Genomic DNA, 16,134 nt, shown 5'->3' with positions numbered 1-16,134 from the left:
GAGAAGGCAGGCCGTGCTTTAGCGTGGCCAACAAATAGCGCGTGGCGTGGGGGGATGAACGAAAGCCCATCCATTAAGGCTACTGCTACTGCTGCTGCTGCCTGCCAGCAGGAATCGGGACAGGAGGACCAATTTCAGGCTAGAAGGATGAGGAGTTGACCTTGAATATTCCCCTCCCTCGAGAACATCCTTGGAAGATTTATCTTGGACGCTCATGGCGCGATGCTGAAACTTCACCAACAGCCCTCATAGACTTTTGCAGTTCTAGGCCAGGGCAGAGGTAGTTCCAAAGTGCTCTCACAGTTAGTATCTTAGGGAGCTGGGCAGATGATCATCCCGGGGCGGCAGGGGAAGGGCAGGAGAGCTGCCTTGCAGTGACCTTTGAAAAGGTCCATTTTCCGGGTAGGAGACAGGAAGAACAATTTTTCTCATGCAATTGCCAACAGGGCCTGCTTTCTATAGGGCTGGAAATACCCCAAAATAATAGTATCTGCTGCTTCTGGGCCTGCTATACCATACAGCTAAGAAGTAATAATGTTAAAAGGCTACCTAAACATTTTCCAACCGCAAAGCAGGGTTGGTTTGATTCTTGGGGGGAAGCTGAGGTTGGTTCTTATTTATTCTGCCTTTCGCTAGTTAATTCCCAGTAATGTACGTGTAGCGGGACGGATCCACAGAGGAATGGCTCACAACCCTTCCGTCTTCTACCTGGGAGGCGTGTGGCCAAATGATATGTTGTGCTTTTTCTCTGCAGGCACCAGGGAAATGGAAGACCACAGTAGCATCGTCCTCCCTGTCATTTTTGGCATAATTTGCCTGGTGGGCACTGTAGGGAACAGCATTGTGATCTACACCATCACCAAAAGACCCAAGAGAAACCACAACACTGCAGATGTCTTCATCGTGAGCCTCTCCATCACAGACCTCCTGTTCCTGCTGGGCATGCCCTTGCTTATCCACCAGCTCCTAGGGAATGGGGTCTGGCTTTTCGGGGCGACCATGTGCACCATCATCACTGCTTTAGATGCCAACAGCCAGTTCGCCAGCACGTACATCCTCACAGCAATGGCCATCGACCGCTACCTGGCCACAGTACACCCCATCCGCTCTGCCTACATGCGCACCCCCTGCACAGCCGCCCTGGTGATCTTGCTGCTCTACCTGCTGTCTCTCCTAACCATTGTGCCGGTGTTCATGTACACCCAGCCCATTGCTCTGCCAGGCAGCAAAGCTGGGTGTGGCATCATCCTACCCAACCTCTCAGTTGATATCTATTGGTACACGCTGTACCAGTTCTTCCTGGCATTTGTCATCCCGCTTTCAGTCATCTGCATTGTGTACCTGAAGATACAGAAGCACATTTCATGCAAGGTGCTGCCGCTGCCCCAGAGAAACTTCCGAGCCAGGACTAAGAAGATCATGCGGATGGCAATAACCATCTGCTCTGCCTTTTTTATCTGCTGGGCGCCCTATTACATCCTGCAGTTGGTCCATCTCAAAGTCACCCAGCCCTCCATTATGTTCCTCTATGCCTATAACGTAGCTATCAGCTTGGGTTACGCAAGCAGCTGCATCAACCCATTCATATACATTGTGTTGAGTGACACTTTCCAAAGGAACCTGGTGAAGGCAATCTGCCCAGGCCAGCAGGCCAGAAGAGGTGACAGACATGCCCCTGAGAAAGTCAGTCCCTCTGTGAAAATAAGTCCTGGGCCAAATCAGGAGACCGATCTTAGCATGACATACGCTCATAATATAGACAATTGTATTGCTCTCTCGGTCATGGTTCCTTAGAGGTAACCTGCATGATTTAGCTGAGTGATGGCTAGGTGGTACAAATAGGTGTAAAAACGTTTTGAGGTTGTAGACAAAAAGAAGGGGTTAGCCTTGTCTTAAGGCACACATCCAGGAGTAATGGGGTGAACTGGAGAATATCATTTAGGCTGACTATAAAGAATTCCTTACAGCGAGACCTGCTCCAGGGTGGAATGATAATTGTGTAAGGGATGTACTGGAAACCCCATTGCTTGAGTCACTGCCACTAAAACCTGACTTGACAAAGCACTCAAGAGTACATTGAAGGGAAGGATTCAGCACTGGCCAACGTCGCTCTTATCCACCTTTAAGGTCTCTGGTTCGGTTGTTATGGAGCTGAAGCTCATTGAACACCCACCTGGCTTTGGGAAAAGTGTATTTTTCTAATGCTGCTCCCATTGGTGGCAGGGTGGACATGCTGGTTTCTGATTGGCTCGAGCTATGTGTATTTTTAACCTTGTGGGTGGTTAACAATTAGCAATCCTGCACGTTGACTGTCTGGATGACATCAGTCTGTAAGCTTAGGGTTACAGCCACAGTTGGTGGTAGTAAGGTGACCAGCCCATTGGGACTGACACATGTAGCTACACACTGTAGTGTGGACGCAGCCTGCTTTTCACTGTGGTGTGTAGCGAGATGTACACTACGCACCGACAGCTGGTGTGTAGTGTAGACGTAACCTTAGCATATGCATGCAGGCAATCTTGGTTTGATTTCCAGTGCTTAAGGCTGAGGGAGTTGGGGAGGTAATGGACATAGTGCCTGGAGACAAGTGTATTGACCCCCCTTCAGGTAATGAAGGAGTGACACTGATTGCCAGTTACTCTTGGGGGAATTCTGCACCACTGCGCAATGCAGAATTTTGCAGAAATGAACATTGTGCGTGCAGAATTCCCTTCCCCCCCCAATGGGCTGCAGTGCTTCTGGCCGCCACTAGAGGCCACTGGACCCGGCAGAGCCCAGCTTGGGGGGGGGGAAGGGGGGCGGGAAGGGAGCTAAAGGGTTTCTGGCAGCTGCAGTTCCCAGCATGCCCTGAGAGAAGGTGATGGCAGTGCACAGGAAACTCCATGCAAGCGTGGGACCAAGCATCAGGCTGTTTCTCCCTCTGGATCCCTGGGCTGGGAGAACCATGTCTGGGCTCTGGGAGGGGGAAGGGGGTGTCTGGGCTCTGTGGCGGGAGAGGGGGTGCAGTTATCTGGGCAAGGGGGCGCTCTGGGGGGGGGGGAAGGGGACAGAGAAACAGGAACTGGGTCGTCATAGGTGTTTCTTTAACTCTACTCCTGGGGGAATTTTTGTGTGTCTGTATTGTTACAAACATACTTGCTGACAGGTATTTTGAAATAAATTACCAAAATAATTGAAAACTGGTGTGATTATGTCGTATTATTTTGACAAATAAAAGTTGCAGAATTTTAAAATATTGTGCGCAGAATTTTTATTTTTTTGGTGCAGAATGCCCCCAGGAGTAGCCGTTCTAGGATTTGCCAGGAGTCATTGTAATTGGTATTTTGATAGCACAAGACACGTACATGGTGCTGCACAACAGGCAAACTGCCAGACATTGAAACGTCCCTGCTCTGAAGTGCTTACCTACTAAAGGCACAGGACACCAATCTTGAAGAAAGGATTAAAAGAATGGGATGATCTTAAAGAGTCTACCAGGACACTGAGGGACCCGCAAGAAACACAAAGATTAATAGAGAACGTAATAAAAATGTAGCTGACAAATGTGACACTCACTTACAGTATCATCTGAAATACAGACACTGTCTCTGAGGTATTGTGATTAGATTATTTTTTTGAAAATACATTGAATTGGAAAATATTTCTCCCTCCCCGCAGTTTAGAGTGGTTAACTCCTGCGTGTCATTAATGCCAAGCGAGAATTATTTCAATCTATCAGGTCATGATTTTACCTGGAGAACATGGCCAACAAGGCACGTTCTTATTGCCTTAGCCGAAAGAGCCCTCACCTATCTCAGCCAAGAAAAGACAGCGGAAGATGGAAACAGGAGGAAGGAACAATGAACAACATAAATGGCAACTTCCAAACTATTATGTCAAATTTGTATGTGAAATCCCCTTAAAATTTTTAACTATACGAGCTCATGTATCCACAATGCCCTATAGTGTTGGATGTGAATAAACTCCTTGTATCACTGTGGGAGTGAAGTTTGGACTTTTCCCATCAGTTTAATAGGGTACCATGCATGGAATCATCATGCAGTTTTGCTCTAATTGGACAGGGATGTTAAATCATGTCAAGTGAGTAAAAATCTCCAGTGTATTATATTTCACTTGTGCTACATTATTTATCTCTGCTTTTCATACATTTCAAATCTGGTCCATCTAGGTACTTATATGGCTACCCTCACCATTGTAACCGACTAGCTATTTAAAAAAAACAAACCAATCTCTCTTTCTCCTACAGCAGCCAATAAACAGGAAAAATAGTCTGATTAATTTGAGCTCGGTTGTGGCTTTGTTGTAGAACAGCTAATTATAATGGGTGTTAGTGTTATCATTCAAAAAGCACAATGAAGATAGAGAACAAGAGCTAATGTATGAAAAATAATTTGTACACCATACATTTGTAAAATCATTTATAAAAGTACAAAATGATTAAGGAACAGAGCAAAATTCCAAGGTGCTTTACAAGATCTTCATCATTTATATTTACAAAACACAGTGTTCATAGTGTACAGGTTTACGTGCATAAGGAATTCTAGTACTATAAATAGCACGCTTTATTTAATATTACTCTGGATGTGCAGTGGTTCAAAATTTGTTTTTCTTTGTGCTTGTTTTTCCAAAGGCTTTTTAATGTTTCAGTGACTTATAAATAGGGTGAAATAATATTAAGTCTGGTCTTCTCATGGTATTTGAAGTCAAAATTTGCAAACCATGTACCCAAATATAGTCTCTCAAATTGACTAAATAATCACATGTCTCGCTATGGATTTAAGTTCTGTAGTTTGGACACAAAGGATGGTGGAAAGATCATAAGAAGACTAGAGCTTGTGTTACTTTGGACTAATAAATGGTTCCCTTAAGGGAAAAAAAGCACAGAAAAGATAAATATTTAGCTATCTGGGTTTATTCAATCCAAATGCAGAGCTCCAATATCAGCTTAGCGGACAGTCATGTGAAAGGTCAGGGTATGTCTACACTGCAGTAAAAAACCCGTGGCACCGAGTCTCAGCGGCCGGGTCGGCTGACTCAGGCTTGGGCTGCAGGGCGAACATTGGCAGCGTAGATGTTTGGGCTCAGTCGGGCACCCGGGCTTTGAGACCCACCCCCATTGCAGGGTCTCAGAACCAGGACTCCAGCCCGAGCCCAAACATGTACGCAGCAATCTTATAGACCCGCGGCACAAGTCAACTGACCTAGGCCAGCTGCGGCCTTGCCCACTGCTCTTTTATTGCAGTGTAGACATATCCTCGGAATGAAGGCCTTTCTTTGTACCCTCAAACTGCAGCCAGCTGAGAACAGTGTGTTCGCTTTGGAGCTGTTGCCATGTACTGTAACAAGAAACAACATGATGACAATTTCTAAGGTTATACAAACAGTGAGGAAAACCTTCATGAATCAAACTTGAAATTCAGCAGGTTATTTTCCTTACCATGTTTGTTGGTTACTGAAAGCCATGGCATAGGACCCATATAAACAATTACCTGCCTCACAGCCTATCCTGGACTGTCATTAGAACGCTGGATTTGGGACAGCACACTCATTTCATTGCCATCATCGCAGAGTTATTACTTTAGCTTATTGTGGAATGAAGCAAATGGAAGAGCTGGGCTAAGAGGACAAGGGGAGAAGTACCTTCAGCAATAACAAAGAAAATGCACAAATTCCAGAAAGTTGCATAACCAGGAAGAGGTGGCCCCGACTGCTACTCCTGGCAATCCCTTACAGCAGAGGGGATCTGTAACAGGGTGGGCCAGCGGATTCCCCATTGCTTACGGCTGAGTACACGTCCTGTTTACTCAGGCTGTGTGCTCTTTTCCAGACCCTCACACTGAGATCTATTTCTCCCTCAACAGCTGCACTTAAATCTCAATGGTGCCAATGAGAGGTAAATGCATGAAGCAAGGGGATATTAAACACTTAACTCTGTGAATTTCCCCCTCCCCCTAAAACAAACCACTTTTTTGGTGCTTTTGCAGAAGAACGTGCATGAATGTGCCACTGAAATAGTCTCCGATTCCCTTCCTTTTGGAGGGTATTGCAATCTGAATTTCCCACTACCACTTCAATACCATTAGTAAACAATTTTAGGCCTGCACTGATGTTTGGAATACATGAAACCATTTTTTAAAAACAAATGTAAACTGGCTATTCATTAACTAAAAAAATGTACAAAAGGTTATGATAGAAAGGTATTTTGCAACACACCTTATGGCTTGAGCGGTCATATGAAAATAGAAAATCAGTACAAGTATGGTGCTCGCCTCCCACGTGTGCCTTTAAATGATTGGGGAGGGCAGGGGGGAGATTTTCAATGGTTATGAATCCCATCTGTAAGAGACACCACTGAAGGGTTCTGCATGTCTGATGGGCTTACGTCATAGCCCAGTTTCTTCATGTCTTTAGTCACCACATTGAAGGAAATGGTCACGAAGCCTTGGGATCGCACCGTGATCACTAGAAATAGGAGGACAACACCATTAGCCAGTAAAGCTGGTTGAACAGTCATTAGATGTCCCACAGAATACCAGGATGTGGTTGTTCTTAATACGCTCAATTAACCTCCTAAAGCATTAACAAAGAAACGGACTGGCCAAGATCTGGTCCATAGTCATAGAGGAGTTAGAGACAGTAATTCCTGATCATTTACCTTCTCGGCCTTCTCCCTGCGCTACCACTTTTGGGTCAGTGAACTCTGGATGTCTTCCCATAAGCCAACTTGGAGAAGGAGAAAAGAAAACAACTCAGTGATGTGTCATACTTGGTAGCATTTAGAATTGTTATAAGAAAGGTTCATTGTATGCACCGAAATAAAAAAAATGTTTCCCCCTGTTCATAGTAGGAATTTTTAAAGCTTGACACATTTTTTTCCCCTTGCTACTTATCTACTTTGATCAAAGATAAATGTCACCTCTGGATTATTGACCAGTTTTCCTTTTTTCCTAATTTCACCTACATTCTATTAAATTTAAAAAGCGACAAAGAGTCCTGTGGCACTTTATAGACTAACAGAACTACTGGAGCATAAGCTTTCGTGGGTGAATGCCCACTTCGTCAGACGTTAAGTTTAAGTTATTTCTGGGTTAGGGAGGGTCAGTTTATGTCAAAGATATTTTAATAACACCTAATTTTAAGGATCGGGGGGGGGGGGGGGGACGGACCTAACAGCTATAACAAATACACATTGGACAGGGAAAAAGTTATGTCCATGAATCCTCATTCAGGAGAAATTTGTGCAAGTATATGCTGCATCATTAGATCGTCCTTTGGGTGGGTGGCTGGCCTATAGAAAATAAAAGCCTTTGGCTAACTTATTTACAGCAGTATTTTAAGATAAATTTAAGGACAGATTGCGGTACGCCTGCTCACACTGTACACTGAATGCAATGCAAGTCCTTCTGTTGACTTCATTGAGCATTGGATCAGGCACATTGAGTAATATCTTATGCTGCAAGAAGTCCCATTGAAATGAATGGGACTACTTACTTGTGGAGTACAGTACCACTAATGTTGAGGTGTCTATGATTCTATCACAATCTGATTGTTAAAGATTAGCATGCTAAAACTAGGAAGTGTTTACTCTCAGTGGAAGTTCTTTGAATAACCACAGTAAACCAGGGTTTAAACTTGCCCACAGATCACAAATTAAAATAATGTAAGTCCTCACACCGCTGGTTCTATTCTAGCTGCCCCATAAAGGAAACGCTCAGCCATCGAAATATTATGAAATGCTTTCCTGCCTCCCCTCCTGATCCTTTCACTCATATTTTAAAATCCTCATTATCTATCGCATTTCTACGCTACTCTACCATAATGCAATTTCTAACACAATATACTGACAGTGCCATAATAGGCCAATAGAAGGTTAAAAAGCTGCCCAGCCTTTGGGAAGAATTCCGGCTTTTTCTTTCTTTAATATACATATCTGAGGCAGTACAGTTTGTTCTCTGGTGCCAGAAGTTTTCATCTGGCAAAAAGAGAAGTAGTTGCAGTGCTGTCATGATTATACTACATTGATGTGTTTATTAAAACATACAGAGGCTAACCTGCCTTACCTGATTACAACTCTCTCTCTTTAAACTCAGCTATATCCCTGCTACTTTACATCCTAACTCCACGTTATGCACTACTAGCCTATTCAACAAATAGCCCAAATCATCCCACAAGGTGTTTCTATCCTGCATGGCCGGTATATTTCAAGCTCTATTGTCAGAGACATTACAACAGCTGAATTTAACCCAGGACCCTGTGATATTTCACAAACGAACTCTGGGACTCTATAAAATGTTTCCCCTCTGGACCACTGCTTTTAATACAGATGCACAAATCTGTCTGAAATGTTCAATTAGCTCAGAGAAAAGAGTTACTTCTGGAGTATGAATGATGGAATCTTCACTAAGACAGACTAGAGGGTATTCCGCCAATGTGTGTGGCCCTTTCCCGCACAAGGAGGAAGGGACTAGTGGACAATTCAGTTTAGAACAATTCTGAAGAACAGACAGACCAAATCTGGATTCACTGCACAATACAGTGTCTAGACCAGCTGCACATAACCTCAAAGAGCCATTCCTTTAACAGAGTTGCAAAAAGCCATACCAAATTACATGTACCATGCAATAGTGAATATAAGCTAATCAGAACAGATGAAGTTTATAACAGGAGCAGTAGTATTGGGGCTCAAGAAACCTCTAACAGTCCCACTTCATCACCAGTTTCAAGAAGCCAAATTCTGTTAATGTACTAATCATCTACAGCTTGTTTCAATGTGTAATTTCCACCCACCACAGCTGGCCAGTAGCAGAAATTCAGAATTAACCAGTTGGCGTGAGAGTGAATATGAGTTTTTCCAGCAATCAATGCATCATTATCAGGATGTCTCCTGACAATTTACTAAAAACCAATAAAAGAGCCATCTGCAGCGCAAGATCAATGGCTACTGACTGAATGCATCTTGCCTTCTGATTTTATTGCACAAAATGTAATATAGTTACTAAAACAGATTAGATTTTTAAGTGGACAAGGTGCACAGTAGCCAAGCATATTGTAGATTCTTACAGCATGTATACTGTTAGGTCTAGTGCAGGGGTCGGCAACCTTTGGCATGTGGTCCGCCAGGGAAAGCCGCTGGTGGGCCGGGCCGGTTTGTTTATCTGCAGCATCCACAGGTTCAGCCGATCGCGTCCCAGGCCAATGGGGGCTGCGGGAAGGGCGGCCAGCACATCCCTCGGCCCGCCCTTCCCACAGCCCCCATTGGGAGAGAGAAAATTTAGATTCTAATGACAGTCTTGACCCTAATTTGCTGCACAATGAAGGACAAGTCTTGTAGTCCCCGTGTCTTAGATTTCCACAACTGTAAAATGGGGCAAATTATTGCCATTGCATGGAATTTTCAAACGCACGTAAGTGACTGTCAATGAGACTTGTACTTCCAAGTAACTCAAGAGATTTTTTAAAATTAAACCCATTCTTTACACATGGAGGCTGATTTCCATAGCTGCCTAATGGATTTCAATGCCCAGGTCCCCTTCAATTAAATAATAATTCCTAGCTGTCATCATCATAATTTTATCACCACTTGTCATGAATAGATCTCAAAGTGTTTTACAAAGGAGATAAGCATCATTACCCCAATTTTGCAGATGGGGAAATTGAAACACAGAGTTGAAATGACTTGCCCAAGGTCATAGGCGCTGACTTCCCGTCTGCCCCATGGGTGCTCGACTCCCCCACGCCCCTGGCCCCGCCCCTGCCCCACCCTCGCCCTGCCCCAATTCCCCCCCCTTCCCCCATGTCCCCACCCCTCCTCTTTACCGCCTCCTCCCCTGAGTGTGCCACGTCCCCACTTCTCCCCCTCCCCTCCCCTCCCCCGCGGAAAGCCCTAAGCGCCACCAAACAGCTGTTAGGTGGTGGGAGGGAAGCGCTGGGAGGGGGAGGAGCAGGGACACGGCACGCTCAGGGGAGGAGGTGGTGAGGAGGGGGTGGGTGCCGGGGGAGCTTGGCTGCTGATGGGTGCAGAGCACCTGCTAATTTTTCCCTGTGGGTGCTCCAGCCCTGCAGCACCCACGGAGTCGGCGCCTATGCCCAAGGTCACCCAGCACTCCAGAGGCCAAGTCAGGAATAGAACCCAGGTTCCTGAGTCCCACTAGGGCTCTACCCACTAGGGCACACTGCTCCCTAAACCAGAGCTACTGTGGACAGGACTCAGACGTGCACAAAGACATCCCAATGGGTTTCAGGACTAACACCTTAACCACGTGCCCATTGCAGCTGGATATGGGATGTCCTATTTTCTACAAGCGTTTCCTGTGAAGCCCAAGGTGTCCATCAGTTCTGGCTCTTAAATACTGAGATTTTATGACAGGATGGAGGGGAAAAATGATGGAGAAAAACAATAAAAATTCATGTATATAGGTAAAAGAGGCAGTTACTGTTCAAGAAAAAGAACTGATTACAACCAATCAATTCAGACACTCATCCTTACAATGTAAAAATGTCCCTTGTGGAACAGTCCAATTATATTTTTAAAACATATTATGCTGTACTTAACATTCTGCATCCTCATAATGATAGTTTTCATTATGGAGTAATTCCTGCAGCAGATGTTGCTGAATTACAGGAAGAAAAATAAGTGTAATACTAGTGAAATCTATTCTAGAAAGAAATGAATGTGTTTACTTCAGTTCTACATAGGAAGCCAGTTTGCTTTGAATTCTTACATGCACAATTTCACCAGTGTCAATGTTTTTTCTTTTGGAAGCTTCAGAGAATAGAAGGGAACGTGTGGTTGTTTGCCTTTGCTATCATTTGGTGGCTACTTTTCAAAAAGACACAGCTCTATCTTGGCAGCAAGACAGCAAGTGCTTTTCAAATTCACACTCTCAAATGCATGGATAACAAAAAGGATGAAGTTACAGAGCATTATTCCAAGCAGATTGCTAATGTTAAATTTTAGAGTAAGGCTTTGATGGATAAAGCCACATTGTCCATGAAACTCATAGGAATGTCTTTAAGCTTACAAAAACTCATAAGTGCGTGCACATACTGAGTAGTCAGACACCATCAATTAAAACAAAAATGTCCTTTCCCATGTTACTAATAACACCTTTGATTATTACCTTGTAATTTTTTGCAGCTTAGACGTGGATTCTGGAACAAACATAGGAATGGTTCTTCTATGACTGAAATGGAATTGATAAAGAGAGAGAACTTATTGATGAAATACACCTAATGCCAATTTCCAATACTCCTGTATTTATTATGATAATGAAAGTCCAAATACAGATTTAAAAAATGTGAGACATCCACAAGTAACTTGTAAGTAATGAACTCAAACTTTCCTATGTACAGCTTACATGGGGAACTTCCAAAGGGCACAAGAGAGAGGCCAGCTGGGGGAGCACCTTCAAACCCAAAGTCCCCCCGACAGACATGACAGTGCTGAAGTGAAGACTTGCAGGCCCACATCCTCCAAGGCATTTAGGTGCCTAGCTCCCACTGAAAGCAATGGGGGTTTGGTGCCTCAATCGCTTTGAGGATCTGGACCAGTTTGTTCAACTGCCCTCCTCCATCCACAAATTAAAACTAAACCTGCACTGAATAAAAAGCAACAAGACTCAGGTCCAATGACCAAGGCTTGTGCCAGAGAATAGATTCCATACCTATGGTGTAAGCAAGTTATAGAGACACTTGGGCGGCACTTATTTTGGCTCGGATTATTTTACTTTAGAAAATACAACAAGAGGGAGCTGAGATCAAATTGTATTTGGGAGGAACATTTGAAACCAAATCAATAACCATCATTAACCCACCTTCCAGGTGTGAACGGAACATGAACAGCTCCATAACCTCGGACGACATCATTTCCAAAAAGATCAGGTCCATAGACACTTACCACTATTTGTGGCCCTTAAAAAGAAAATAGGAGTTAATATAAGGGCAAGGACAAGGAAGGGGATGGAGATGGCCCTATAATTTCTTAAACTTATTCCTAATTTACTGTTATTTAATATTACCTGAAAGCAACTATCAAGTGTCAAGAACTGCAGGTCCAAAAATGTATTTATTTACCTGTATTAGGGAACTAAAAGCCAGTGGGTATAAGAAAGCAAACAGTGCTAACTGTATTACTGAATTAGAGTAAAGCTTTCTGGTTTCTAAGAAATAGTCTCATTCAGGAAAGGTAATTTTAAAAGATTAAAAGAAATATGGTACCCCTCAGAGTGCACAGAATCTACCCCAAGCAAGTTTAATTGCCAGAAATGATAAAGCGGGAGCCCACAGTAATTTCATCTTGGGAAACTTCAAAAAATGATTTGCCTAAAAGCACCGTCAAGAGAAAACACAAACTGGACTCAATAGAACAAAACTCAAAAATTAATCTGTAATGTTGGGCTTTCCTTCATTCACAAGGCAAAAGGTGACACGCAGAACCATGCATATTTGTGACTCTCCAACAATTGCTGGCCATAGTCTCCCTTATTCAGAAGGCCATGCCAGCATATGCTATGAAGATGCATCAAAAGACTCTCAGCCTACCATTCCAGAACTACAATCTTCATGTACCAAATACCTGTATTCAGCCATACATCATCTTTGTGGTTTACTTACAGCCAGAGGGGTTGGTACTTTTAAAGGTGATGTCAATTGGAAAATTCCACACAAGGGCTTGCTGTGCATCTCTGTTTTTAGAGGTGATCTGAGATATTCCCTCTTCCAAACCCTAAAACAAGAGCTTTCATATTGTACAAATACAAGCTGCTGCTATTTACTCACATTACAGAGTGGAAAGTACATATGCTTATAGAGAATATAAAACTTCTCTGCCTGTTTACAGACAGACCATCAGGGCCAAGTTCCAGTCCCTGCCCCAAAGAGCTTACATTTTTAATAACCAAAGCTCCTTCCCTTCAATTTGTACATACAATATTTTGCATGTGCAAATGCAGGGTTGGGCGTACAAATTGAGGCAAAATTAAACCCATTTAAAATCTGACCCTTACGCCTACTAATTTGCAAGTAGCTAATCTTATCAGCATTTATGAAAAGCATTGACTGGATTCATAATAACTCACAGAAGTGTTTTGAATATGTAAACCACAAATCAAGGGATAAGTATAACTAAACCAACAACACACAGCATTCTAGTTTTTCAAAGCACTGTACCAACATTAATAGATCTCTGCACTTCCTCTGTGAAGCGGGGAAGGAATAATTCATCCCATTTTCTAAATGAGGGAATAATAAAACACAGAAAAGTGAAATGACTTGCTCAAAATTCAGAGGCAGAGATGGTATTAGAGTTCAGGATATATTCCCAGGGCTGTGCTCAGTTCACTAGACCAGTGGTTCTCAACCAGGGGTCTGGGGCCCCTTGGTGGGCTGCGAACAGGTTTCAGGGGGTCTGCCAAGCAGGCCCAGTGTTAGACTCGCTGGGGCCCAGGTCAGCAGGGCCGGCTCCAGGGTTTTTGCCGCCCCAAGCAGGAAAAAAAAAGAGCCGCGATTGTGATCAGCACTGCTGCTTCAGTCTTCGGCGGCAATTCGGCAGCTGGTCCTTCGCTCTGAGAGGGAGTGAGGGACCCGTTGCTGAATTGCCGCCGAAGAGCCGGACGTGCCACCCCTCTCCGTTGGCCGCCCCAAGCACCTGCTTGCTGGGCTGGTGCCTGGAGCCGGCCCTGCAGGTCAGAAAGCCAAAGTCCTGCCATGTGGGGCTGAAGCCCAGGGCCCTGAACCCTGCCACCTGGGGCTGAAGTTGAAGCCTGAGCAAACTTAGCTTTGTAGGGCCCCCTGTGGTGTAGGGCCCTGGGCAATAGCCTTGCTTGCTACCCCCTAACGCCGGCGCTGGCTTTTATATGTAGAAAAAAAGTAGTTGAGTCACAACTGGGCTGTGGAGTTTTTATAACATGTTGGGGGGGGCCTCAGAAAGAAAAAGGTTGAGACCCCCTGCACTAGACCACTCCACCGTTCCAAGACAATAAAGGGAAAGGCACTTGTAGTCATCCCCCTCCCTCAAATCCTATTGTGTGTATTTTCTGAGTTATTTGTATTATTCGTCTTAGTATAGCATCTAGGAGCCCCAGTCATGGACCCAGACCCCATTGTGCTAGGTGCTGTACAAACACAGAACAGAGTCCCTGCCCCAGGGAGCTTCCATGTCCAATACCCACAAGCCTAACCTATTGAACTCAACGCGGCCGCGCTGTAGGGGATTTGGGGCCACGGCTCCATGAGGCACAGCCAAGGGCGGCTGCCGCGGGCGCTCGAGGGGCACGTACCGTGGTGGGGGCCCAGTCGTGGCCGTAGACGAAGCAGTACTTGCAGTAGAGATCGTCAAACGCTGGGAACTTGAGCAGAAAGGGAAGACAAGGTTACTGGCCTGGGGGAGCCCCGTCCTTTTGCTGCCCCCTACCCTGGCAGCCTGCTGGGGACTTCCCGAGCAGAGCCGGGACAGGCAGGGGAGGGGGCGCCGGGCAATGGCACCGGGAGATGCCCCCCAAAGCCTCCGATCCCCCCCGGAGACCCTGGTTCGAGGCTTCTCCAGCGCGCCCCTCACCGTGGCCCCCGGCCGCGCTCTCGCCCACAGAGCCTCGTTCCGCGGGCACCCGGGGGGGCTGCCAGGATCCCGCCAGCCGGGCGAGAAGCGGGGCGGGGCGGGGGAGCGCGCTGAGCCTCGCCCGGGGGAAAGGACCCCGGAGACCCCGAGGGCCCGGCCGGCCCCCGCTTACCTGGGCGCTCTCGATCTGCCCGTTCACCATGAGCAGGAAGACGGTGGGGGCGGCGGCGGCTGCCATGGCGCCGGGGGCCGATCCCGGCCCGTTGCTAAGGGCCGCTCTCCCGGCCCGCCTTGGATACCGGCCCGGCGGACGGCGAGGCGGCCGGGCCAAACTTCCTGCCACGGAGCGCAGCGCGAAGGGGGCGGGAGACCGTCAAGGGGTAGAACCCTGCCTCTCCAGAAAGGGGAAGGGGTCTCCCATCCCCCACCTCAATTACTCCCCAAAGGGAGGGATCCCTCCCCAGGAGAACGGGGGTGCTACCCCTACAAGGAGAGGGTCCCCCCAGTCCCCTACCCCAAACAGAAGGGGGTGCCCTTCCCCCCCCCAGTGAGGGGTGGGGGCATGGGGGAGGTGGTGCCAGGTGAGGGCCCTGGCTACAGCAGGGCAATCTGCTCTGATGCACCCCCCCTCCCCCCCCCGGCTGTCACTCAGCATAAGCGTGTCTCTTTTAGGGTGACCAGACAGCAAGTCTGAAAAATCGGGACAGGGGATGGGGGGTAATAGGAGCCTATATAAGAAAAAGACCCCAAAATTGGGACTGTCCCTATAAAATCGGGACATCTGGTCACCCTAGTCTCTTTCACCAGCAGAAGTCGGTCCAATAAAAGATATTATCTTACCCACTGTGTCTCTCTAGCATCCTGGGACCCACACGGTGACACCGCCACTGCAAACGCACCAAAAGGGCCCCAGCGCGACCCCTACTCTACAGGCTGACTTGGCAGAAATTCATTTTTTTGGTTTCATAAAACTGATGTTTCTTTTTAAGCATTTCTTCTATTTTTAAACCATTTCCATTTTCATGGTTGCGCAAAATTATGGGGTTTAAGCTTTTATTTTTATCTATTTAAATGTTCACAATTGCAGGAAATTATCGGGGGGGGGTGTCAGAGAGTAATTATTTAATGAGGTAGATGCTGGGATTGAAAAGGTTAAAGCTTTATAGCCGTTAAAACCACAAATTGTCAACGTTGCGCGTCAGAACATACAACATATAAATATTCTTAACTCAAACTCTGATAAGTTCTCAAGCAGCATTTCTCTCACTTTGCCTATGTGTAAATTTCGATTGTTATCGATGGAAATATTTTTCATGGGTTTGTTTGTGTGTGTTTGGTGAAATTGACGGGTACTGACCTTTACCGATAAAAATCTAATCCTTCCAACCTGATTTACAAGGGTGTGGTACATCTGCATCAGGTGATTTTGCACCAGATCCATACACCTCACTATGCTAGTGTCAATTACTCTACCATAGCCAGGGCCTTGTGTTCCATGGACCTCGGAGTCCCTGTCATTCATCTCACCTCTGACTCTGGGTGCAGTGCTTCTCTGCCCAGGAAAATTCCAATCAACAGGG

General features: G+C 45.8%; 2 protein-coding genes across 2 annotated transcripts; one reads left to right on the top strand and one right to left on the bottom strand.

Moving 5' to 3' along the window:
• Nucleotides 1-681: 681 nt before the first annotated feature.
• LOC112115358 (melanin-concentrating hormone receptor 1-like) lies at nucleotides 682-1,794 on the top strand. Its single transcript, XM_024212402.2, has one exon. It carries the CDS (start codon nucleotides 682-684, stop codon nucleotides 1,792-1,794), a length of 1,113 nt encoding a protein of 370 aa, XP_024068170.2.
• Nucleotides 1,795-4,403: 2,609 nt separating this feature from the next.
• Nucleotides 4,404-14,853, bottom strand: B9D1 (B9 domain containing 1). Its single transcript, XM_024212448.3, has 7 exons — nucleotides 14,727-14,853; nucleotides 14,277-14,345; nucleotides 12,613-12,724; nucleotides 11,814-11,910; nucleotides 11,121-11,183; nucleotides 6,656-6,723; nucleotides 4,404-6,462 (listed from the first exon to the last, which is right to left on the bottom strand). Exons 1-7 carry the CDS (start codon nucleotides 14,790-14,792, stop codon nucleotides 6,317-6,319), a joined length of 621 nt encoding a protein of 206 aa, XP_024068216.2. The 5' UTR covers nucleotides 14,793-14,853; the 3' UTR covers nucleotides 4,404-6,316.
• Between the last annotated feature and the right edge of the window lie 1,281 nt (nucleotides 14,854-16,134).

This window comes from Terrapene carolina, unplaced genomic scaffold, assembly GCF_002925995.2.
Source record: "Terrapene carolina triunguis isolate 2854851 unplaced genomic scaffold, T_m_triunguis-2.0 Scaffold93, whole genome shotgun sequence".
Classification (NCBI taxonomy): domain Eukaryota; kingdom Metazoa; phylum Chordata; order Testudines; family Emydidae; genus Terrapene; species Terrapene triunguis.
This window is presented reverse-complemented; position numbering and strand designations above follow the sequence as displayed.